This window comes from Phaethon aethereus (assembly GCF_964289735.1).
Source record: "Phaethon aethereus genome assembly, chromosome: 19".
Taxonomy (NCBI): Eukaryota; Metazoa; Chordata; class Aves; order Phaethontiformes; family Phaethontidae; genus Phaethon; species Phaethon aethereus.
The window spans coordinates 2,035,270-2,061,623 of record NC_138595.1 but is presented as its reverse complement, the minus strand read 5'-3'; the positions used below and the strand labels follow the sequence as shown (position 1 = coordinate 2,061,623).

The 26,354-nt window shown below is 40.8% G+C and overlaps 1 protein-coding gene across 1 annotated transcript; it reads left to right on the top strand.

The window, feature by feature from the left end:
• Nucleotides 1-239: 239 nt before the first annotated feature.
• On the top strand, nucleotides 240-25,039 carry TADA2A (transcriptional adaptor 2A; the record flags this gene model as incomplete). The annotated part of the gene is made up of 15 exons (XM_082008713.1): nucleotides 240-367; nucleotides 1,825-1,951; nucleotides 3,039-3,098; nucleotides 3,724-3,815; nucleotides 5,239-5,396; nucleotides 6,844-6,932; nucleotides 7,714-7,786; nucleotides 14,081-14,144; nucleotides 16,126-16,169; nucleotides 16,709-16,819; nucleotides 18,196-18,267; nucleotides 18,927-19,059; nucleotides 19,808-19,851; nucleotides 22,450-22,523; nucleotides 24,401-25,039. 15 exons carry the CDS (start codon nucleotides 240-242, stop codon nucleotides 24,584-24,586), a joined length of 1,455 nt encoding a protein of 484 aa, XP_081864839.1. The 3' UTR covers nucleotides 24,587-25,039.
• Nucleotides 25,040-26,354: the final 1,315 nt, after the last annotated feature.

The window sequence follows — 26,354 nt, the reverse complement described above, 5'->3', positions numbered from 1 at the left end:
TGCTTCAGGAATGGCCAGTGCTGCTGAGCTTGGTGCTGGCACTGCACCGGCGGGTTAGTGATGCACAGGTTCAAGCAGCCCTGTAGATGGGGTTACTGTGGTTTGGAGTTCACAGGGTGAAGCGAGTGCCCAGAGTTGGCTGTGTGGTGACACTTACAGCCACGGGGTAAAAAGTCCATCCTGGAGGTGCTCTTGGTTGTCTCAGGATCCAAGCAGAGGTGCAGGGATGTGTAGCTGGGATGGAAGCAGCTGTCATCTGCGTGGAGGGGCTGCACGGCTTCAACGGTGTCGCTGGACACAGCACCATGCCTCCTCATGCGGTGCATGGAGAAGAAAAGTCTAGAAAGAGAAACATGAATTTCAATAAGTGAGAAGCCCAAGCCATTCCCAGCAAAAATACCTTGTAAAAGTGAGACATGTTAGAGATCCCACAGTGGAAAGCAATTCCCTGATGGGGGACAGCAGTCTAGAACCTCACTGTACAGGTGCTGGTGAATCAGGCCTGTTCATAGGAGCTGCCACACAGTCAGCACTGAAAATGTAGTTGACATCAAGCATGGTAGATTTTTGCACTGTTGTGTCCATGCCACCTTTAACCTGTTCGTTCTCTTACCGGTGCTTCTTGGAGGTGCAGAACACTTTCTTGCATGACACCTGTTCATAACTCTCTGCTCAGCACATACATTCCCACTGAAAGCCGTGGTTCAGGATTGGACTATATCCCCATCACTTCACATCTCTTCTTATGCTGTATCCCATCGCTCTGCATTTGGTTTCTTCTCATACGCGGAAAACAGACGCTCAGACATGCCAAATGGTGCCTGCTACGAAGACTGCTAACAAGCCTTTTGCTTTTCTGTTCAGGACGCTCTGGGAGGATCTCATCTGTGAGGGCTGTGTGACAGGATACCCTTTTTGGACATACTGGTTGGGGCAAGGCTTACGCTGCGGGCTTTTAGGCAAGACGGGTTTTACTCAGAGGAGTGAGAACACCACCAAGGGAGAGGAATGGAGCGCTTGGCCTCCTTCAGTAGTAAGTACCATCAGATGACATCTGGAAAGTGTTTGCCATTGTTCAAAGACATTAGGAGCCGTCTGGGGGAGAGAGACAGAAACCTAGCAATGTTTGGTCCGCAGGGTCATTTCTTTGATCAAATCCTCAAGAGCACAAGTACATGAATGATTCAGTGGGAATTGGGTCTTTTTTTCTATCTACTTTTTATAGTTGGGCTAGTTCAAATCCATTTACTTGGGAAAAATGTGGCTTATAACTTGACAGTCTACTTCTTTTGACTACTTTGCAATGAACAAAATAAGAAAAACTTGCAGAGCACTGTTTCATTCCGTGTTCAGCAATCTGAGCAGAGTCTGAGGTCTGGACAGGTTACTGCAACCACAGCAATATGCTTTACAAGCCTGACTTGAGGTACATGGGTGGGAGACTGCAGCTGTCTGTGCAGTGTTCTCCACAAATAAGGCCTTGAGTCTGGTCTTTGGTGCAGAACACGAGCAAGGCACAGGATCAAATCAGGCAGCTAGCGCAGCTCCTGGCATCACTGCTGAGCTGTACCAGGAGGCTGCCACAGAGAAGATTTTCCTTTGAGTCCGTTGCACAAGCTTAGGTTTAGCCCTCGGTGTATCAGGCTAGTAGGGATGCAGTGCCAACATCTCTCGTGCAACTCTAGCTGAACAAGGAACTTTTAACAGTTATTTGGAGAAGGTGCAGTAGGAAAGAGGTTATATACATTTGAGTTCTCTTAAAATTACTGGGCACAAGTGAATTTAGGTGATTGCGAAACCAGTGCCTTGTTTGTTTTGCATGAGATTTACTTTTGGCTTCACAGATGACCCTTTTGATAAGCCTCCATGCCGAGGTTGCTCTTCGTACCTCACAGAGCCCTACGTTAAGTGTGCAGAGTGTGGGCCTCCTCCCTTCCTCCTGTGTTTGCAGGTGAGTGCAAGGATAAAAGCAAAGGCATTAATTTCTTTGAGAAAGTCATCAAAGGCCTGTCCAGTGCCAAGCTGTTCCATAAACACATTAATAACCGGTCTCTCTAAACTTGTATCAACACACTTATTTGCTCAGGGACAGGGAAATGACAAAGAAAATGTTGGAGGCTGAAGAATTGAGGCATGAGCAGCTGGAGGAGATCTTTGTGAAGGCAGCCAAAGCCACCTAAAGACATGCAGTCAGCCTGTGTAACGGAGCATGCCGCTGCATGTCTAGGGGGGTATCATTTCTGTCGTTTTTTTATGGCATGGAAAAGAAAAGCCATCTAGAAACACCCTTTCCCTGTCACCACACGTTGTTTTTTTCCTCCCAATGGAAAAGAAAATGTGGGGAAAGTTTGCAATATTGACAATAATTGTTTGTGACCAGATACAGTTCTTTTAAAATTATGTGTGTGATCTGATAACGACAGAATGTACTGCTAGTTTTATTAAATCAATAAGCTTGCATTATTTGTGATCAAAAAATGGCAATAACCTCTAAAACTGAAAAAGGAGCTTAGCCTTGTGCTCAGATATGTACAAAATGCACAAAACCATATTTTGTATATTGGATATATTTTTGTTCATTTACCTGTACTTAAAAAAACCCATAAATTTAACTGTTGAAAATAGCTGCAAACCATGTTGGTGCTTTTTAAACAGAAAACCAAGATTAAAGGGAAACTGTGTTTTCAATACTTAAGAAATGCTCCATGTTCTTTTCTTGGAATGATGAACTTTAAAACATACCACCAAGCTGCTTTCACCTGCCTAACTTTGCGGTAAATACTTAACAGAAAAGTATTTTGATTCACAGGTGTTATGTCTTGGCACTACAAAGACAGATTTAACACAGTTTTAACAAAGATTTTTCTAACATTTAATATTTTTTCTAAAATCAGAAAAATTGAATATCTTTTTCAGCATATCAGGTGGCCAGTTTTGGATACCCAGTGGTCAGAGAATAAAAGGAAAGAGGGGACAAGTTAAAATGTTTTCAGGGCAGAAGTTATAGACTAACATAATGCTAATCTTTTGTTCTACAGTGTTTCACACGAGGATTTGAATACAAGAAACATCAAAGTGATCATACTTATGAGATAATGGTAAATATTCCTTTTAGATAACACCTACTCAGTCTTGAGCTTTCATAACTTCCCAGGAGTTAGACCCTTGCTTACTAATATTACACTGAAAAGTAAAGTGATACAATTCTTTGATTCAGAAGTTTAGAACTATAAAAAATTGAAAAGTCTTCCTTGAGAGCAGAGAAAAATATCCACCTGGAACATAATGGAATAGTGGAGATATTTAAAGCTGCATTTTTTTATTGTACCTAGTACATCTCACTGGACTTCCAATTCTTTAACCATATGAATCAACTTCTGTTTCTCTATTCTTGTTTTTTCTTCCCCAAAATTAATAACTTTTAAAAGTCTTCAGGAATTTTTATTGTGTTTCATAGCATAACATTGTTGAATTACAGCTGGTAGATACAACATGTAACAGTATGTTCAGAGATCTGTAGTGACAAACTAGTTTTTACTGCAGTTGACCCAATGGCCTAAATAATTCAACAGTTATTTGATCAGGTTTCATGGGACACAGTAAAAGTTTAAAACTACCAGTATTATATACTATGTTGTCCTGTAGTTTAGAATGTCTTTACTTCTCATGTGGTGGATTATAACAGAGGATCACAGCAGTTTGATTTGCTTTTTTCTTCTCTAGACTTCCGATTTCCCTGTCTTGGATCCTAACTGGACAGCTCAAGAGGAAATGGCTCTCCTAGAAGCTGTGATGGACTGTGGATTTGGAAACTGGTGAGAATTTAGGGGTTCAGCCAACTTCAGTGAATGATGGGTAGTTTTTCCTTTCATTTTACTGGATCTTACTGTTGAATAGATTATGTGCACATTGAATGTTCAGTGACTTATTTTGGGTGAGACACTAATTTTCCAGCCAAAGTGGAAGACAGGGGTAGCAGACTGATTTTTGAGATCTGTTAGATATACAAGGAAATTGTTAAAGGCTTCTTGTGAGATGCAGGGCACCTCCAGTGCAGTACAAAGTTCCCTCAGTTCACATTAAATTCACTAGGTTTTGCAGGAGTTCAACTATTGCACAAGATTTTCTGTGCCTCAGTTTACTCATATTTAAAAACCTACTTCAGAATTTCTTCTCTCGTGTGGTTTCGGTCTGCTTACATTTGACTAGCTAGGTAACGTCGTATTTAGGATAGCGCACTGGAAATATTTAGTATTTTTACGTTATGTTCTGTTAAGTTAATTTCTATAGTTGCTACAGGATTTTTATGCATTTGTAAATAAAGGAGATCTGTAGTCATGAGTTACCTCTCTTCTCCTTCATGAAAAAATAGCTGTATTAAAAGTATAGGAACTCCAGACTTCACTGAAACCGAACTGAAAGTTCTTATGTGTACACTGCTGTCTTAATTAAGACTGAAAACTGGTTGCAGTTATGCTCTGCAAGTATGCTGTCTAGTACACTTTGCCCTACTTAGCAATACAAGTAATCTTAACTTTTTCCTTGAGCACTTGGCTTTTTTTTAGCCTTTACCAAATAAAGGGAAAACTGACTTTTCTTCCTGGAATCCCTTGCATCCAGTTTTTAGTTTAAGAGAAATGAAAATGGTTGCTGCTGGTGGATTTTTTTTTAAAGTCCTCAACTTACACAGACATTTTATTAAGGCAAAATACTTCATGTTTCTAGTCAACCACTTTTCCAAGAAAGTTTGACAAAGATTTCTAGAATGTGTTTTGTACAACCATTGGTGTTTAAAAAAATCCTGTTTAACATGAAAGGGGAAACACTATCCAGTTAAAATTGCGAGAGAAACCTGAGAAGCAGAATGCAATTCCAGACTTAGAATTTACTATTACCTGGAGTTAGTAAAATGTATAAAAGCTCTCAAATAACAATAATAAACTTCAAGCATATGAAAGATTTGGTACATTCCATCAGCCAGGGAGTTTCTCATGTAAAGACAGTGAATTGCCTGACTCGTGACCACCAAAAAGGTGCTCCCTAGCACTGTATAAAACATGTAAGCATTGGCTCAGTGTTAGTATGCAAAATGTGAATTCAGACATCACCACAGATCAGTTCTCTGCACACAATGCACTCAGTCTCTTGTCCAAAATTATCTTCTCTCGCTGGAGAAAGGAAAAAACCCTCAACATTACTGTGTTCTTCACATTAAGCCTCCCCCTCTCCCCACTTCAGGCAGGACGTAGCCAACCAGATGTGTACAAAATCCAAGGAGGAGTGTGAGAAACATTATATGAAACACTTTATCAACAATCCCTTGTTTGCATCTACGTTACTGAACCTGAAGCAGGCGGAGGAGGCACAGCACAACGAAACAGCCATTCCTTTCCACCGTGAGTATCCTCTGCCCGCTAGCACACGCAGAGAGCTTGCCCGCAAGGTCTCCGCTCTTCCAAAACTGGAACGAGCAGCCTTTGGAGAAAGGCATGCACCGCACATGCAGTTCGTTTTCATTCCCAAAAAGAGAATTTGTTCTGATGGCTAACTTGAATAATTTTAGTAGCAGGGTTTTCCTCACACTGTATTGAGTCATTGGTGTATCAAATAAACAAGACTGCCAGTTCAGTGGGAAAAGGGAGGGAGCAGAGCAGCCTGATACAAAAATCAGGTTCTCAAAAGCAGAAGTTCTGGCACAGCCAGTGGAAATGGGCACTCACAGAAATCACCACGGCAAAAGCCTGGATGTGCATATTCATTTTAGGGACACGCTACCTCAAAGCTACTGCACATGCGGCATGGTATAACAGCATGTCCTTCATGGTAAATACCAGTGTGCGTTCTCGCCCTCATGCTGGGGTGGTTACTTTTCTTGTCCAGAGCCTGCGTAGCAATGTTAACGGAGAAAGGACTTCTACCTTTAAAACATTTCATCTGATTATCCAGTGTGTACTGGGCCTAAGTGCTGATGTGATTTGTCATAAAATCATTCCCTTTAAACTATGCTAATTTCACACCTCTCTCAAACTGCCTTCTAAGAAGTGTATGTATGTTAAATTTCTGCAATTTAACCAATTTTCAGTTTTCCTTACATTTAATGTCTTTAGAGTTCCCCCAGTCTAGCAGCTGTTCCACTATAAAGCTCCCCAGAACGGCGGGGTAAAAAGATTGCTTGGTATCTGGAGGTTTAAATTTCACGATAAAGTGGTTAGAGCTAAAGCAGTAGGAACTAGACAATTTTGGTTCTGTCCCTGGCTATCATTGATTTTTTTATGTGACCTGGGCCAGAACAAATTCTCTGTGCCTGAGCTTGCTTTATCTGTAGCATGGGACTTAAAATGTTTAGCTCCTCCACAAGTCTGTTGTGAGCCTTGGTCCATTATTGTCTGTAAAACACTGAGCTCCTCAGCTGGGAAGCGCTGTAACAATTCGGCGCTGTACAGCTTTAATTGCAGCTCTCTGTAAATGGCACCCAGAAGATGGCAGATTTAACACCCCTGTTGCTATTAACTAAAAGAACTTGCACGCTGAGACCGAGTGATCTGCAGAGGTTTAGCAGGGGCACGCTGAGCTCTGAAATGTAGAGTTTACGTTTTATAACCTGTTTATTACCTTGAATTTCTGTGTTTGACTTTTGAGAGTACTATGAAGATCTCAGATTACTGCATTTTGCTGTGGATGAACTTGGGTCTTTTTCTGAATGTAAAGCTGAATAAAAGCCAATAAAGATGTTTTTCTTCAACTCATTATTCCCACTTTTCCTGCAAAAGAAACACCTATTTACAGATCGTTACAAAAAGACCCCAAGCCCTACACAACAACTACAAACCTTTATTTTTTCAGCTGCTGATGATCCCCCACGGCCTACTTTTGATTCCTTGCTCTCCAGGGATATGGCTGGGTACATGCCAGCGAGAGCCGACTTTGTTGAGGTAAGGCTCTCTCTTCTCCCATTATTTTAAATTTGCTGCTGAATGCAAGATCAGCAAACGCACACTTGTTTGCCCCTGCCTGTAGGTCTTTACTCTTCGTATAAAAAGCATTAGAAGAGAGGACAGGACAGTGATTAAGCCAGGATTTAATTACAGAGGTGGCGCTGCAGGCCTGCGAAGCTGCTTGCAGGCGGCCCCTGGGTCCCTGGCTTTGTGTGCAGGGGCTGTAAGGCATGCTGCTACCACCAGATGTCCAGTAATGAATGGCTTTTATGTAAGCGGACTAGATGATGTGAATTCGATGCTTAGCAAAAGGGGTCAGCTTCAGCATGCTTCTATTTCATTTGCCTTAGAGAAGCACGTATGAGCCTGATCCAAAATCACTTGAAAGACCTGCATTGTTTTCAGTGTTTTTAGCTGTGGGCCCAGGGCCCCAATTCCTGTTGCAAAACAAGCTCCTGTACATGAAGTAATGAATTCAGCCATATAGGGGCTTGTTGTTCTTGTACATTTGAGCAGAATTTCCACCACAGCGTGGAAATCATGGAGATTACCTGATTAATTCTCATTATCCTATCGCAGTATCCTGTTCCAATTCCAGCCATGGGGGTGCATATTATACATTCCCTAGTTAAAGCTCCCCTGTGATGCATGGTGCTCAAGGACGGAACCTTGTGCAACTGTGTATGAGTAAATATCACTGGTTTCAGTACTTCTGCCTGTACTGATTAGCAATTTTTTAGTGCTAGTTAGTGACAATTTGTTAATCACCTCTGAACAGGAGTTTGACAACTATGCTGAATGGGATTTGAGAGATATTGATTTTGTAGAAGATGATTCAGACATTTTGCATGGTAAGTCCCATATTTCTGTACGTTGTCTGAAAACAACATTTCAGAGTGCCTACACAGCATTTCATTGGGTCTTTTTCTCTATACACTTTTTAAAAAGCAAGCATACATTTTTAATGATCTCACTTCTGTGCACTGGGATTAAACACTCGCATTTTTATGGTGCTCACTTTCAAATCTCTTTTAAAAGCTCTTAATCAACTGACGTACAAACGGTACTTATATATGGAATAATGCATTTCACTCACTACTGAAATGTCGCCAGTTGTAAAGTAGAACATGACTGAAATCGAATAGTCTCCACCAATAGTAGGCATCCCTTTACAAAAGACACAAATGGTGGTTTATCTAGTATAAGCTTTAGAGAAAGTTTAGCTAAGTAGAAGGAAATTATCTGAGATAGCAGTTTGTCTGGAAACAGGTAGCAGTACATCAGTGTTTGAATAAACAGGCCTACAGGCCTATTAAAAAAGAGAAACATCAATGCCTTGATATTACTTCCCCTCCCTGGCTGAAAGATAAATTCTTTCCATCTACATAGTGTTTTTGAGCATCGTAGTAAGGCACAACTTTTATTCTGATTCAGAAAGAAGAGCACTTTCTTCTCTGTTGCTAATACCCTTTTCCCTACTGTATCTAGTTTCTTAGATCTGCCACTTATTCTAACCTCTCTTAGTTTAGGAAATCTGATATCGGGATAGATACTGATACAGGCAGCAAGGAGGTGTGTAGTTTCAGACTGTGCAACATAGTGAAACTGTTCTGCTCTTGAAGTGTGTTTTTTCATGCATTAAACATGCACACTGACTTACAGTAGCATTAGCTGTATGTGACAACTTTTTTATTGTCAAGAGGGTGGTGGTTGTATGAGTCCAATTACTGCTACTGAGTTTCTGTGGATGTTGCTGCCTTAATAATACCAAATAACAGGATTTATTAAAATGAAGTTTTAATCCATAGAGAAGAAAAGATCATACTTCTCCCTGCATTTATAAGTACATACGGTGTTTAAAAGTACTGTATTTATGCTTCAGAGCTCTCCCATCTATATCAGGCAGTTCTAAGCTAAAGCCTTAGCATGCCTTGGAGACAGACAAATCCTGTTACATACAGACAGTCTTTCCAAACTTAAAAAATCAGTTTGAAACTTATCATTGTACACAGAGTTTTAAGGAATGCAAACTCCCTTGCCTCAAAAAAGGTTGGGAGAATCACATGTCAGTCTCTCTTCCCTTTTAACATTTATTGAAAAGGGACTGGCTTGTGGATATGTCATGGATTCGTCATGCTATCTCTCTACTGTTTCTTTTTATTACTATTAAAAGATGTATTTTCGTGCTTCCATGTCCTCTACTGAGTCCTGGTAAACTGAAAAAGCAAAATAATATCCTAATTCTGTTCATTAATTGATAGCTTAATATTCATTGAAGCTGGTTTACCAGCACTGTCTTCCATACCCCTCACAACGTCTTCCACTGCACAGTTCAGCCATTTAAGATATATCTTGTTTAAGTTCAGTTGTCAATCTGAATGCAAAAATCAGCTTTCCTCATCTCTTCAGAATATCATAAAGCTGTACAGGGCCAGACCCTTTGGTCTGTCTAGCTCAGTGTCCTGTTAGTACCCCATAGCAGATGCACAGGAGAAGAACCTAAGAAAAGCTAAGTATAGGCAGATACTCTTCCTGGCATATCTTCCACATTTCCTGCAGTGGTAAGTTTAGAGACTTCTTGAGCCACAGGTTGTGTTCAGACCATTTTGACCAAAGGACCTGTCCTCATGAACTTAGCTAACTACTGTTAGAACTGTATATACTTGTGCTTTTGCACCCATAACATCCTGTGGCAGTGAGTTCCACAATTGAGTTAGGAGTTCTACAATTTAATTATGTGTTGTGTGAAAAAATACTTCCTTCTGTCTGTCAAATCTTTTGCCTGATAATTTCATTGGATGTTCTCTAGTCCATTCTTCAGTTGTCTTCAGTATTTAGTATAGGATGTCAGGCATTTGCCCTGTGAAGACTGTTTGGCAGAGGTTGTGGAGCGTGACTAACTACATTTTCGATCTCTTAGCTCAGGGACTTTGGCAGCTTCCTTCCCACATCTGTCCTAGATCTGCCCACATGAGAGGGAATGCCTCTAAAAAATGAAGTCCCAGGGTCTAGCCAGCAGTTTTTCTTTTACATGAGGCATCTTGGGCAGAGTAAGAATTATTTTCTAAAAAAACTTCGGAATTAGACCTTTCCCTTCTCTAAGTTAATATTAAAAAGGAAGGAGCCACATCCTCCCTGTCCTGCAGTTTTAAAGATCTCAGATGCTGACTTTGCTTGATTGCTTGAGAATATTTTGCAACCTAATTGTAGGATTTCATACTGTAGAAAATGGCTCAACATTTGGATCTGAAGGCAGGGACAGGCATTTGGAAGATTTAAGAAACAACCTTTGTACTTTCTAGTTACAGGCAGAGAAGGTTGTGAGGCAGCCCTGGAGGCCCCGGTTCTCCCGATCTGTCCTGCTACTTCCAGGCAGCGGCTCTAACGTGCCTCTCTCCCCAGCCCTGCCCACTGGCAAACTTCTTATACTAGATCTTACAGAATTGTCCTTGAAAAGCAGCCCTGTGGCTGTCTTCCACACCTGCTCAAATTTTTCTGGCCGAATAGCAAACTTTTTTTAAAAAAGCTAAAGATGTAGAACAGGGTTTTAACACTTTTTATAGCCCAGAGAAGCCCAAATGGGGTCTTGCAGCATAGATTAAGTATCAGGTTTGGGAAAAATTCCTATTTGTTTTCCTGCCATGCCTTAAACCTCACCAGGTTCAAGATTAATTTTTTAAAACTGCTTTTGTATGCCATTTTCTGAAAGTTACTCAAGCTAGACCCTAAGAGCACACCAACCAGAATAATTTCTATGGTCTCTCTTTTGTTTCACAAGTCACAGATCAATGTGGCAATGTCTGGGTTGCATGTAACACAGGAATGTTTGATGCTTTCATTGGAATGGAATTCCCCCTTCTTCCCTTTCCTCCACACTGCTCTGCTTTTCTTAAAATTTTGTAAAAATTACCTTATAAAAAGTTCTAGAGCTAATCTACTTGACCTGTATTTCATTATACCATTGCATTTTCCCTGTTACATCTTCTTGTGCTACTCTAAATAGTTCTCAGTATTTCCACAAGAAAGAAGAATGCAATTTAATACAAGGTGGAAAGACTCCCAGACAGCCTTGTATGGAGGAACCCAGAAAGCTGTGCCTGCTGATTCACCAGCTCCTCCCACCACACAGGAGGTCACAGGCATTGTTCAGTCCCTTCTTGATATTAGTGAGATGGTAGAAATTGTATGAAATCTCTCATATTTCAATTTATTGAACTGTTAATTTTTATTCAGCACTTGCAATATAAGAAGTGCATGCAAATATATATTGCAGTTAAAAAAAAACATAATGGACAGATCAAAAGAAACAACTAGTTACAAATCTAATTCATTCCGGAGTGCTTGAATATTTCATGAATTACAAGTTTTCATCAGACTGAATTATAACCTTAGTAATATATCTTTTTCCCAGCTTTTTCTCCCCTTTTCTTCTCATGTAAGTGATTTTTACTTCTAACACTGGCAAGTAATTGCTGAAACTGCAAGTTTAGAAGTGAGTGGAAATAGACTGCAGCTACGGCTGTACAGTAGCGAGGTTTCATTTCATAAGATGCAAGGCAGCCAATGTCCTTCTAAATATGTTTATTCTTTTGTGGAAGTTCCTGACATGCTCTGAAGGCAGATACTCTCTTTGCCTGGGGTCCTGCTTTCCTCTAGAGAGGGTGAATTTGGATTGTAGCCATTAAGTTTGTACCAGCCAAGGCACCCACTGGATACACAGCCTGTTTACTTTGATTAGTTTGCATTCTTCCCATTATTTGGGCCTTGCATGCCAAACAGAGGTTAGCTAGCATGAAACAAAGGTCTCACTCATTAGTGTTCAAAAAAGTTTTGCAGACCAAATGAGGCTGAAGAGGAATGAAAAGCAAACTGTTTTGGACACACTCTTCAGAAACCAAAATATTTTCATTTTTTGGAATGAAGAAAGGAGCCTTGAATTTCTGCTTATCACTGGATCCTTCAAAGCTCCTCTGACCATCTCAAAGAACCTTATCATTTCCGAAAGTGGACACTTTGAACACGGTGTCCGCTTGGATTATCTTAAGCTACCAGTACAAAAAACTGCCTCCCTAGTATAATCCATGGGGAAAAGCACAGGCAAATCATTTTCATTCATACAGCATCTCTTTTCTCATTTCAATGCAGCATGTAACAGTATAGTAGTCTGAGTTATTCATGCATTCCAGATTTTGCAATCAGCTGCTCCTGTGTGAATATGTCTATTAAAAACAAAAGCCCCTCCAAAAGTGCATGTGGCAGCAAATACTAATTTTTCTGTAAGCAGAAGCTCCACTTTTTTTTCTCCATTGGTTCTCATGAATGTTCCTTCCACTCCCCAGTTCATCATAATTTCTTTCAGAATGTTGTGCACTCAGGTGAAAACATCAAAATGCAATGGTTATAGGTGCATAATTACTTGTGATATTTATAGAGGTTCTCCAGTGCAATTTCTGCATGTACTTATTAAGTTCTGCCCACACAAACCCCAGAAAATAACATGTTAGCTTAGCTTGCAGAGGGCTTAAAAATATAAAAATATTTTCCATAAATTGGCACCGATTCCAACACTTAGTAATATATTTCATTCATGTTTAACTTGCTGCATGTCCCAATTTCCTGTCCCCACATTTAAGCAAGAAGGAGAATTTGCTACCTGTGCTTGTTCTTAAATTAGGAAACTTAAATACCTCTTTATGAAAACACATGATGATTCCTGAACACTCTGGTTTTGCAAGAAATTTGCAAAAAGACGAAAGAGTATTGTACCATCCCTCCTATCTTCATACATAATCTTTTGCGTCTAAATTAATATTTAATCAGTTTTGTATAAATTGAAGATTTTTTTGCTCATAGAGGATCAGCAAGTGTAACTCAAAACTGTTGACTGCTGAGCTGATACGCACAGCCCTTGGGCTTCAGCTGTCCCTGTTTATAGGAAATTTTATTACCCGGAGAACTGCACAGATGAATTGCCTAGAGGCTGGGGGCTTCCTGCTATTTGCATATAAATACATATTTTAAAATAGACACATAACCACACTTCTTCCTTAATTACATTATTAATTATTTATTGGCGAGTACAATCAATAAACTGCCAGTATCAGTTTTGCTCTTTTCTCGTAACTACAGAGGGAGGAGTGGATTCTGCGTTCTGTCACACTTGGGCCACCCCTGCTCACACAGCACAGTCGGCTGAAAGGGGACGTGCTCTTGCTTAGTTTCAAAGAGCTGCGTGTTGTCTCTACAGGCTGTAAAGCCACTGACAAGTCTTAAGTCTCTTCCTTCTGAAAGCATATTGAAGTGATTAACGTAAAGGAAAAAAAGACGACCAAGAAATATGCCAACTCTATGCTTATTTAATGACCTAGAATTTTTGCATTATTTAACAAAATGAGGGAAGGGAAGGGGGTAGGTGCGTCCTTATCTTTTCTTTCAGGAATTTACCAAAAAAGTTTATTAACCTAATGGTTACAGGAAAAAGAAGCTGAAAGATCTCCGAGTGGATCAGCCAGACTGCAGACAGATTTGATTTTGAAAGGGATATGATTTCTAATGAGCATGGCTTTTTCCTGTGCTGCTTCACATTGTTGTGAACTGTTCTCTTTGTTTGTCTGGCAGATAGATAAGTTTAGTAGTTAACAGGCTAAAATCTTGTAGATGTTTTTAAGAACTGTAGCAAAGGCTACTTTGAATCTTCACAGTTCAGAACTGTGTCTTTCTATCTTTTGGAGTTCCTTGTTCTGTGCAAAGAAGCCTTTGTCCAAAGATGATACCTTAGATCCTTAAATCTGATAAATTTGCTTTTCAGGAGAAGGAATACTTAACAATTGCATATATGAAGGAACAAATAAGTGCTAATAGTAAAACAGTCCAAGAAGGAAAAGAGTTCTCGGTATCTACCCAGGTTCATATTTACAGGCAGTAATGTACTTGGAAGGAGTAAGCAAAAGAAAGCTTCTACAGGTAGCATGAAAGTCTGCAGAAGGTTAGCCTCTAGTGAGTTAATGCCCTTGTAAAACTGCCACAAGATTTTTAAAACAGCAAAGAGTGACCATTTCAGCCTACCATGAACATAAAGGCTTGAAAATTAGCCTAATACAGTGATTACATATATTCTGTAATTTTTTATTATTATTATTTTGCAGCTCTGAAGATTGCAGTTGTAGATATCTATCACTCCAGGTTAAAGGAAAGACAGAGAAGAAAAAAGTGAGTTTTCAAACAATAACTGGTTTTGTTCCTTTACTTCATTACCATGTTTTGGTCCCCAGTGTTGTCCTAATACTAAACATAACTGATTTCCTACAGCATCCTACCAGACAATTCCCATGCGTAGAGACCTTCTGCTATGAGATTTGCATGACAGGCTTCATCCTGAGTGTGTGGTTCTCCTGTACGCAGGTTAAGATCAGGCACATGGCTTTAGCAATGGTACTAGCCCAGAAAACACAGATTAACAGACCCTGATACTTATTTGCACACACGGTTGACAAAGGACCTCTACACATCATAACTCTCCTTTAAACTCTCAAAACAAGTCATTAATTGTGGAAAGCCTATTTTCCAGTCCTTCTTAGTGCATGAAAGTCATGTACGCAGGGCCCTTCATGTTACTATCCCAAATCCAGTTACCCATAGATAACTAAGCTTCTAGCACACCTTAGGAGATCACGTAGCCACTTTTCAGCATGAGAAGCTGAAATACTACCTGGGAAACCGGTCACAGATCCAGGGCTAGGAACCAGAAAAAAGAGGCAAATCTCTGTTCTTTTTGTTCCCTGTGTAATGCTGATGGACTGCACATAATTAATTTTCTACTTTAGGGAAAAAAAAAACCTGCCAGTCTGTGACTAATTGCTAGACCCCCACTTTCTCTATAGAAATGTGTGTATCATTATTTTTAATTCTTAGTGGTCCATAAGTTAGTTTTGCACAATGTGTAATGAAGATAACTATATTGCTGGTGTGAGTTTGAATAATTTATTCAGTTCGTTTGACAACTTTTTAGAATGACTCATTCTGTTCATTAAATTTAATTTTATTATAACTTTCAAAGAATTTGTTCAATATTTAAAATTATATCTGGCTGTATTACTCACTGCTGGAAGAATTATAAATTTGGAGTAAGACTCCTCCATTCCTTCTCCTCATAACACAGCATAGTTCTGCTGAATGACAAGTAAGACTTGATATGTATTGACCTGGTTCTTTATAATTTATAAATAAAAAATATTTATGTGGTATAATTTCCATGATGATAAATCATGTTGTATTAAAAGAAAGTGTCATAAGGCTCAGTTGCATAACTCAAATTGGTGTCAGTTTTTGTAAAGTTTCTACAGTAGGATGGGACAAAAATCTGGAAAAATGACATAAAAATGCTGATGTCATTCTCAGAAAGGCTTCTCTACATGGGATAGGAATATTCTTTTATACATACTAAAGAAAACGTAATGGATTTTATAGAGCAAATTCTAACCTGACCTTGACGAGCCCAACTTTGTAGTATCTCTTATCATTTGCAGAAGTCGTGTGTTTATCAAATCGCCACATAGCAATGACCACATGACATTTGCTGAAAACTGTGACAAATGTGTTTGTCATGCACTTGTAAATGCCCTACCTGCCTTTTTACTCTGCTCATTTCCCTGATCCTGTTAGGAGCATTTCAAACTTGTGAGTTATCTAAATCATCTTCCTCTTTTTAAAATCTAAGCTGTCATGGAAAAATTCCTTCATCCTGCTCCCAGTGGCACAGTTTACAGTCCATCTCTCATCCTTGCTCTAGCAGAAGGATGTTTGTCTCTCTCTGAAGCTGGAAATCGTGCTTCGTGAGACATTCCTTTACCTCCAATTTTGGAAGGACAAGTTATAAGACACTGTAGATGTGAAATCTGTGCCTAAAGAAGCAATTTCAAACATTTAAGGCGATTTTAGCTCCTTTTGTGCTTAGTGCTGTCAGAGTTGGACTAATGCACAGTGCTATCCAAAATATACCAAAAGTTAGCCGTGCTGCATCACGACATCATGTTTCTGAGCTAGCCAGCACCAGGGTTATGGAAATTTCATACGTGTTTAGTTTTAGACCCCTCTGATGGTCTAGATCAAATTTTCTTCTGAAGCCTTTGCATTTATGAGGTAATACATGAGTCAATGCCTTTTATTAACACCATTTTGTTCTCAATTACAGAATTATAAGAGATCATGGCCTAATCAACCTCAGAAAATTTCAGAGTGAGTATCAGGTGTAACTGCTTAACCTTGAAATGGCCTCTATTCGGGAAGCAAAACTTTGTATGTTCACTGTTTCCAGTGCACCAGTGTGGTTTATTCATACTGGACCATATTCAGATGGTCTGAATCCCAGCAGATTTCCTGCCCCAACTGTTTCCAACCGGCTGGCTCTAACTACTCCCGGCTCAGTGTTTTAGTTATTGCCTCAGAATTGCTCTTCAGAAGCATTCTGAGCTCCACTCAATGGGGAGAGGGGTGAAGGTGAAATCTAAGCCTTTTAAGTGCATCTCACTAGTCTAAGAAATGATCAAACAACGTTTAAATATCATCCTTTATGCTTTTAGAATTTCAAGGGCTGTATAATTATGTTGCTTTTTACTCCTCAGCAGCTTGTAGTTGTGACACCAAAACAGCCAAAAAGTGTTCCAAATCTGGATCTTTGGGCAGTTCGTACGGCTGGTAGTCACTTCAGGGTCAACTGAATTTATTTTCTTCTCACAGTTGGAGTGATAAGGTGTGTCACTTTTTTCCCTTTCTAGTTTTGGAAAGGCGATATCCGAAGGAGGTTCAAGACCTTTATGAAACAATGCGACGATTTGCACGAATTCTGGGACCGGTAGAGCATGATAAGTTCATTGAAAGCCATGCATGTAAGTATTTTGAGGATTTTAGCATATATGTTGTTCAATAGGCATAATGAGGGGTTGCATCACCTACAATCTTTCCTAAATATATGCTACTCCTGGAGGGCAGGAGGTTGTTTTTCTCCTCTTCCCCCATCTAACTACCTCAGAAAAACAAGTACATTTGTGGTTTGATACATTAAATGAGCAGCAAGTGGGTTTTTTCCACTAAACTGTGTCTGAGTTCTTTGTTTGATTTCTCAGCTGACTGAACATTCTGGTCATGTGTTAGCAGTAGTATTTTCTTATCAAAAGACCACTATTCATTTACTGGGAGTCTATATCACTGAAAGAACAAAATCTCTAGAATTTATGTCTGTACTGAGAGATCAGGAGCTGGCAGCAAATTGTGAATTCTTTGAAAGATACATGTTAAACTATTATATGTGTACATAATTACGTAGTACAGCTGTCATTATGTCCCTTACCTTAAAGGGAGAGGCATTGTTCCACCACTGAATCATCTCGAGTCTTTATGCATAATCATAGCATGCATTTAGTCAAATTCCAGTGCGAGTCATTACATCCTGCTTAATTCTGTGAGTTAAACTGGGAAAATTGTTGCTCATTAGAAGGAACAAAGCATTTAAACAGTTGCGACTATATTTTCAGGACACCCTGTGTGAAATACCAAAAGTATGATCCTGCAAAATCATGAATCCCACATGTGACTGCTAGTCCTGGAACCCAGTTTTGCTGTTGTAGTGACAACAAAGTCCTCAAGTTAACCTGATAGTCAAGTACACGCGTTATACAGATCTCCTGAGTAGTATGAGTAAACAAATTCGAGACTGTAAAACTCAGCAATGCCTGGAAGCCAGCTGATAAAAGCTATAGGCAGTAAATATCTCTGAGCAAAAGAAACATGATTATTTAATCTTACTGACTGCAGAGAGTTGTCTGCAAGGAAAAATTTTGGAAGGTCCAGTTATGAAAATCATAGTTCAAAGTCAATATTAGATGCTATAAGGAGCCTGAATGGAGTAGTTTTTCAAACCTGTTGAAATGCCTTCCAGAAATCCTACATTATTGTTATTTGTCTTGTCCAGGGTATGGCAAAGGAACTGTCAAAGCATGAAGATAAATAACTTTTCTTAGCACACAAACACTAGAAACCAATTTAAATCTGTGATCAAGGAGTGTTAGGACACAGTGAGTTTGAGATCTGATAGAGACTTGTGCAGAGAGGTTAACCCTGTCTGTGGTTCTGTATACTTTATAGCCAAACCATGTAGACAAATAAGAAATAGCAATGTTCCAAGTACACCGCAGTTCACTGCCACCCCCACTGACCCACATTTGTTTTTTGGATTTCCCTTCTGCTTACTCTTGGGGTAAAACAGTGGAATTTGAGCTGCGCAGGGAAATAAAGCGACTACAGGAATACAGAGCAGCAGGAATCACCAATTTCTGTAGTAAGTACCTCATGCATTATTCAGCCCATTCCCATTCATCAAGGTGTGGAAGGATGATTTTACAACATTTAGGATGCGTTGAATAAAAAGACACTTTTTTTTGAGATGTATTAGTCTAGGTCTTTAACTGAACAGGGCTTTAGCAATAATGCTTTAGCCCAGCTGTGCTTTTTTAAAGCTAGTTTGAGCCATCAGCTTGGAGGACTTGCTGTCTAGCAGAGCTCTGCTTTAGTCACCACTTCGCAAAAGATTCAGGACAAAAAAAAAAAAAAAGTCATGGCACAAGGGGTCTCCAGTGCTTTGTCTCGAGACACTTTCACTGGCTATCAACAAGTGTGATATCTGGAGAGAGTCCTAAGACCTCTACATAAATGAAATGTGGAGAGAGTCCTAAGACGTCTACATAAATGAAATGGCCTGTTTTATCCTGGAATTGGATCATGGAAGCCCCTTTTGTTTGTTTTTGGCCTGAAGTTAATGGGGGGAGGGGTGCAGGGTGGAATCTAATACCTTCCCATGCCAAGTAGTTGTCATGAGGGAGAATAGCAGAGTCTGGTCCAGAGCTAGAGAACGGTTTTTCACTTACTTCCTAAAGTAGAAAACAGTCTTAAAATTTTGACCAAGGCAGCTGGTGAGAATGTGGTACCTGTTCACCATAGGTGCCAGAACATACGATCACCTTAAGAAGACAAGAGATGAGGAACGCCTAAAGCGCACTATGCTCTCTGAAGTCCTGCAGTACATCCAGGACAGCAGTGCCTGCCAGCAGTGGCTCAGTCGACAAGCCGATATGTACGGTTACAGTAAGACTGTGCATTTTACATACCTACGCTTTAGTCAGAGAGGGGCATCAAACACTTTTTTTTGCTCTGATAACAACAAATGCATTCCCGATTTATTATAGTACGAACAGTCTGCAAAATTCAGAAGGGCGAGAAGCTGTGGATACCAGCAATAGTGCTTGTGGAAGTGCAGGCAACAAGGTGACTAGTAAGGGTTCAAAATCTCAGTTTTCTGTATTTTGTATTTCAGGAACTTAACTGCTGTTAATAAAGTCATCGAGGGAAGTAAGGTCTTTATGGATATTAATGAGGGTACAGATGACACTTGAAATATTTCAGATTATTTTAGATGTAGCAGCATTATTAATGTGTAGTCACCCTGCACAAGCACTTTGGTTTAAGGAGCAAGCTGCAATGCAAAGGCAGCGCATCCTGCATGCTACATGGTCTGAGAAGATGATTTGGAATTGCCCCAGTCAGTCTCCACTGAATTTTTTATTGTGTTCCCCACCCCGCCTTTTTTTTTTTTTTTTTTAACAGGTTTCACAGACATGGTCTTCAGTCTGGGAGTGCTAAGTGTTTAGAAATGCTGTTGACTTCAGATGAGGGCCTGGGTTATGCAAGTTGACTTGTACAGTTATTAGAAGTTGGGGAAAAAGTAGTTTCAGGACTAAACTACTTTTAGTTTAGCAGGACCAATACATGCAGTTATTCTTAAAAAAACATGAAGGCAATTTGAAAATTTCCTTTCTTTTCAGTGATTCCGGCCTGAGTCCCACAATACCAGTTCCTTCAAACTCAGGTAACTGATAGATGATGGTCTGTGATGAAAAGCCAACTGTGCATCAGTAATACTGTTCTGACAGACAGCTGGAGAGTGACTCTCTTGCTTCGGTGCAAAAGCCTCAGTCCTCAAGCCTCAAGGTTAAGCACTGCTCAAGTCAACATTACCTCAGTCTGCAGCTCATTCCACATGCAAATCCTGTGGGGTTTTCTGCTGAATTTCTAGATTTTTCTGGCTACAGATGGAAAACCCATCCTAAAGCTACATTAACAAGGCAGGAAAGAAAAGAATTTTCACATGGGAATAAAACTTTATCTTTAAAAGATAAAGCTAATCCATTTTTTTAATGAAGCTGTATAGCACATAGCATAGCAATATGAACCTGACAGAAAGCAGATTTGGAAGGGCAGACCACCAAAAAACATTTGCCTGCAGAGCAGGCAGTGGTTGCAGCATCAAGCACTCCAGAGTGACAGAATGAAATGATACGGGTTCCCTGTGCAACTTCAGTTTTCCTTTTCTATGAATAGGCTTTTATATTCTTTAATTCTATAATCACAGATTACAGTTTTTCCACCAAAAGGATTCCTACTTCTTTCAGTCCCCAGTAAGGACAGATTCAGGGGCCAGTCAAGGCCCTGACTTCTATAAAATCCCACCCTCATTTGCTGAGGTCACAGGGTGGAATGGAATGAATGAGGCCAGGATAAAGTTTTCCTATAAGGCTGTTAAATGTTGCCAGCGAAAACTGGCTTCTAGCTCTGTCCCTACATCCAGTTTTTATGCGGATGCTAATAAACCACTTGGACCAAACTTCTCAGAGGTGGCCACTGAGTCTATATGTTCTTCCTCATTTCTGCCAGGAGCCCTGGAAATTTGGGTCAGAATACCAAGCAATTAATCATTGCAGAAGTCAATACGCACTATGTTTTAAACGTGTCTGGTGATAGCTAAGATCTGGTATTTTGGAGAGAAGATAGCATTGTGTATCTCGGGCTGAGCATCCAGAGTCCATGAAATGGGGACAGTATCCCCTCAGTTAGTATGAAGAGTGAAATTAATTTTTGACAAGTATTCCGTGGCCAATGAGGGAGAAGAGCCCAAGAGAACATGAATTGTTTTGCCTGTGGAACTCGGACAGCATGCAGTGTTTACAACTAGTATCACATGTTGAACAAAACCCAAACAAAATACCATATAGTTGCTAATTAAGCAAACATCCTGCATACTGAGTAAGGCAAGGATACTGTGGAAAAACTGCCACGTGGCTATGTAATTAAAGGCTGCATCATACTGAATATACAAGAGGGCAAATTAATGTTGCTTAACTTTACTTCTAGATTTTGAGATCCTGACTTTGCAGCCTTAATATGTTTTCCTTAATGTAGGTTGTGTGTGTGTGTTATTTCCTAGGTTTATGAAAGAGTGAAACCAAATTCTGTCATGTCTGATCATAGCACACTCATTCCAGGCTGAAGAAAGAGGGAGCAGTGCTTGGAAATAACTTCCTCTACACCTACCAGAGACTCACTACTCCAGTTTCTTTCCAGTCCCTTAGTTCTCTCTCTGATGGCTCCCCTCACGTAGCCAGGCTCCCATCTGTCTCCTACAGATGCACAGGAGAAAGAGACAGCGAGAATCCCCAGCCCCAGAGGTAGGACACAGACAGGGCATGGTCTGGAGCAGCAGCAAGCACAGTCCTTGGGAAACGGAGCTGTGGATTTCCCAAGATCTCATCACTTTTTGCCAAATTTGGGAGGTCCGTCCTGGGATAGAGAGACCTATCTCCAACAGTGCTAACTATGCAAGCCACAGCACAGTGGCAACAGACTTTCTAAAAATGTAAAAAAATAACCCTAGCTTTGTTCTGAGCTCTAGAAGTTAAAAAAAAAAAACAAAACTTTGGAAAAAAAAGAACACAAACCTGCAAGTAGGCAGCCTCATGAAAGTGGAAGGCGCACCAGTTAAAGGTCAGCGAAGTTATAAACAATAGTGAAAATGAGAACTATCAGACTACCTTGTAATATTTCTTTCAGTACTGTTTGTCTTAGTAGACAAAAATAAATCCAGAATTGCAGTTGCTTTACAATATCTGCATCGTATTTAAAGGCGTTTAAAGAAAGCTCTGCTTCATGAAGTTATCAATAGTGCCTGCTGGTCACACCAATAAATAATCTCAGCATCCTTGCACAGTAGTGGTTTCACACCTGCCGGGGGTTAGTCCTGCACGCTGTGCACACCCAGGCACACCCTCCACACAGCACTGGCCTCCCTGACCCCGGCTGGAAGAGTCAGTTTAGGCAGGAGGTGCAGCCCAGCTTAGCCACGGTCAGCGCCAATTTGACAGAAAGCGATTGTCCTTCAGTTCCTCCTAAAAGCCCGTGAGCCAGGGTTAACAGCATGCAAGTATTCACAGTGCTTAGCTATGTTGGTTGCTGAATCATACCTTTTATCAAACCAGTGCAGTTTTTGCACTAAATAACCCTGTCTATAAATGCGTGGATCATACTGGTTAACATCATGGGGATTTAATTGCCTCTGTGATAACACACCTAAAGAACAGCCACCGCCAGACTGCTCAGAGTTCTTCAGTGTTTTCCTTTCTTGTCTCTGCAGGTAGACGGAGTGCCCCGCCACTGAACCTCACAGGTCTCCCAGGGACAGAGAAACTTAATGAGAAGGAGAAGGAGGTGAGGAAAGGAATGAAAATATAATCTGTATAAAACTTTTATCTTCACAGTGCAGGGTGCCCACACCATCTGCCTCAGGTGCTGTGAATATCACCTCAGCTATATGCCCCGACTACTCTTTCCTGCTCACAAAAATCATTCAGGTTTTCCAGTTGGCTTCTTAATTTCAGTTACTGTACTATACATACAACATAGCTGCAGCAAATTAGCTTATTTAGCAAAGAAAGGCGGAGCACGCCAAGGTGCTGTTACGTGCTATTATAACATCCAGAGTGTGACATCCTCTCTTCTTCCATTGTGAGACTGGGGTGAGCAGAAGGGTTATTTTTTCTTAATGAACATTGGTTTTAAAAATAGCAGAGGATTTCACCGAGGGCTTCACCGGACAGTTCACTGAACCTGAATAGCGGAGCGTTTTCTAAATTATAGATACCTCACAGCCAAACCTCAGCCAGTTATGGATGTTTTTTCCCTGTAACACTAACGTGAACCATGGAGGCAATAACAGTGTATTGTTCTTTTCATGTTTTTTCCATATTTCTGCTTTACAGTACATATACCAAACTTTTTGTATGCGTGTGTGGCAGAGAATAGAATCTGCCTTTCTTTAAGCCGTGGGTTGTTAGCTCAGGCTGGGGTTGCAGTCTGCAGTCCATATAGAGTGCTCTTGTGCAGGCACCTGAAGCGCTCAGAGGCACGAGGAAGGCTCAACAGAGCAGACAGAAGTGGGACTGCAGCCCACGCGGGGACCCCCAGGAGAGGTAAACAGCGCAGCAAGGGGCCTGCCGTGTAGTCATGGCTCAGTTTCTTCTGCAGCCCAGTATAGGCCTGCCCTCTAATTCAGTGAAAGGCAACACTGGAAAACTATTGAAATGAAAGATCTTTGGGTTTTTTCAATAGAAATTAATCTGTCCTTAGATTGTTCACAAGGCAGATTTCAGCGTATGTGAAACGCAGATGTATTGCAGACTTGTCCCTCTGTGTGGAAGCTGTTTCCCCTTCACTGGGGATGGCGGCATTGAAAATCAGATCACAGATTCGCCATGGAACATGGCATTTCTGGCTCCATTCAGCATATAAATAATTGTGACTGGGACATTAGTGTATGTGGGGAATCCGATTTCCTCGTCAGCTGAGACATAAAGTCTGAGTTCCTCCGAATTCCGCAATTTCCTATCACTGAAGGAACAATCATTAAGCATTTCCTTATTAAAAGGAGGCGGCAGCCAGTATCTCCATTGGGAGCGATACAGCGCACCGTCTAGAAGGCGGCTGGTATTTGGAAGCTGAGTAGGAGCATTGCAACCTAACAGCGGAGCGCCGGGGCTTTTGAAAGCAATTCCTTTTACCAAACAAACTTCCACGCACGCCAAAGCCCTCCCTGCACAGTTTCCGTCCTAGACTTCCGGAGGGGGCAGGTGTTGTGTGCGTAGCTGTTTTTGTAGAAAGGTATTAAAGACTTAGTCTGCAGGGGATTAATAGACAGATGCCCTCCCTGGCTCTCGTCCAGCATGCTGAATTGCTGGTTGCAAGTCTCTTTGGCATGTGTACTTCCCTTGGTTTGTAAAGAACAACGCCCACACAGGACACACTCATAGTTATGCTCCTGTGAGCTGAGAGCTTGCTTTCATCCTCCTAGTTTATTTTTTAGTCAGGAATGTTTTTGAATACAGCAGCCAGAAAGCTCCTCCCCTCCCTACCTGTGGATCGAAACAGCTCATAATGCAATTACTGTATGCCTCCCCCATACAAAAAAAAACCCCACATTTAAAATGTTTTCAGAAAAATACTCACAATGTTACTCCCCCAACAGGGCTCACAGAATGAAAGAGCATGACAAGTGTTAGTGTTTATTAACTTCACCTTTTGTCTTCCAGCTCTGTCAGATGGTGAGGTTGGTCCCTGGAGCCTATTTAGAATATAAAGCTGCTTTAGTGAACGAGTGTAACAAACAAGGAGGCCTGAGACTAGCGCAGGCTAGAGCACTCATCAAGATCGATGTGAACAAAACCAGGAAAATCTATGACTTCCTTATCAGAGAAGGGTACATCACGAAAGCCTGAGGACAGACATCAGCACTTTGGCTGGAGCAGACAGATGTGGAGAAGCTTTGAAGTCACTTTGACTGCACTGAAAGATTTTAACAGTGTTGAATGAAGGACATTTCCTTTTGTTTAAAATCTTTTGGGGCTTTTTTTTTTTTTTAAAAAACAAGTAGGGAGCTTTGTTAAATTGTATGAATACTGACATCTCTTTGTCTGGTTTCCTTTTGACTCTGCTGTTTAACACTGCTGTTGTCAGAATTACGCTGCCGCGTAGCGCTGGAAAGAATCATATGCCATATAAGCTAATCTTAAATGTGAATGGGCATTCATTTCTAACACCTCTTGTAACTAAAAAGAGAATCATGGTACTTTTATTCTGACAGTGACACAGAATAAGGACAGGAGAGCAGCATGTAATGAGAGTCACGCTTTGACTTTGCGCGAGTACGGCATTATAGAAATGCAGTCCCCTCCCTTTGTGTACTCCTTCCTAAACCAGTGTCAGCTTTCAAAGGAGAGAGCACATGCCCGAGGGTATAAAAATAGAGCTTGCAGTGGTCCAGCCTTTTTAGCTTAATTGTGATAAAGGATGGGAAAGGACATTGCAGGGAAGCTCCTCAACAGTTGTTGCTTTTATGTGATATTAGCACATATCACAGCGTGAGAGCACTGTACAAACCAGTAAGCTTCATCTGCTCCCTACTTGATTTGTGACTGTCAAGTTATATATAATCCCTCAGTTTAAGTTGTCGTTGCTCCGGCTCGTTGGAAAGGCTGGATGTTACAACCAGAGCAGCCTTTCGGAACATAAATAAAAAGCTGCTCAGTACCCTGATGTTCTCCCTCACAAAAGATAACAAGCGAAGAGCACGGCAGACGGCCCAGAGCACGCACTTCAGCCCTCCCTGCCCTCCTGTACGCGGGGCCCGCTCTTCTCAGCTTACCGCATGAGCGGCGACGTACCCAGCTGGCCAGCAAAGCGATGGTAAGGTGCAGCAAGTTACTACGCGCACACACACCACCCTGTCACATCAGCCGGTCCACTTTACGACTTCAGTACAAAACATTTGTACTTGAAAATACAGCTGGATGATGAAGATGGTTCTTTTCAGATGCAGCTTGGCATGGTTCACCAGACAGTAAACTCTTTATCAAACAGCTTCCATTCCTAAGGCTGAAATAACGTACGTTGCCAAACAGCCAGGGCAGGTGGGATGGTGGGTGCTCTCAAGTTTGGGATCTCGTGTGAAAACTGAGCTACAACTATACTGATACCTATTTAAGGTGTTTAGGTTTGGGATTTCCCCCCCCCGCCCCGAGTAATTATCCTGTGTACCTGAGGTGCCATTGAATGTGAAGTGTTTTGGTTTGTAATAAAATCAAAATTACTTGAAACAATCTTAAATCTGCGTTCCTGGACTCCAAGTGAGACTGTAAAGGTCATGCAACTGCCTGTATCTACATCCATCAGCTTCTCACCATGAGCGAGGAGAGATAAATGCACAACAGTGGCTGTATGGATGCAACCACTAAATTACCTAGAAAATATTACTGTTTAAAGAAAAGCAGCAGTAATAAATTACATGTTGAGGATTAAGGTCTGTAGAAATTGAGACTGGGAATGCCAAGGGAAGGGACACAATAAACTCTAAATCCTCCGGTTGTCTTTTAACATTAAACAGAAAAAACACCTTCCCTCTTGCCTGGTCTCCTATGCCACGACATGTACAAAAAAGCAGTATGTGAGCCAAATACACGGCTACCTGCTGCGACCGTGCTGAGAGCA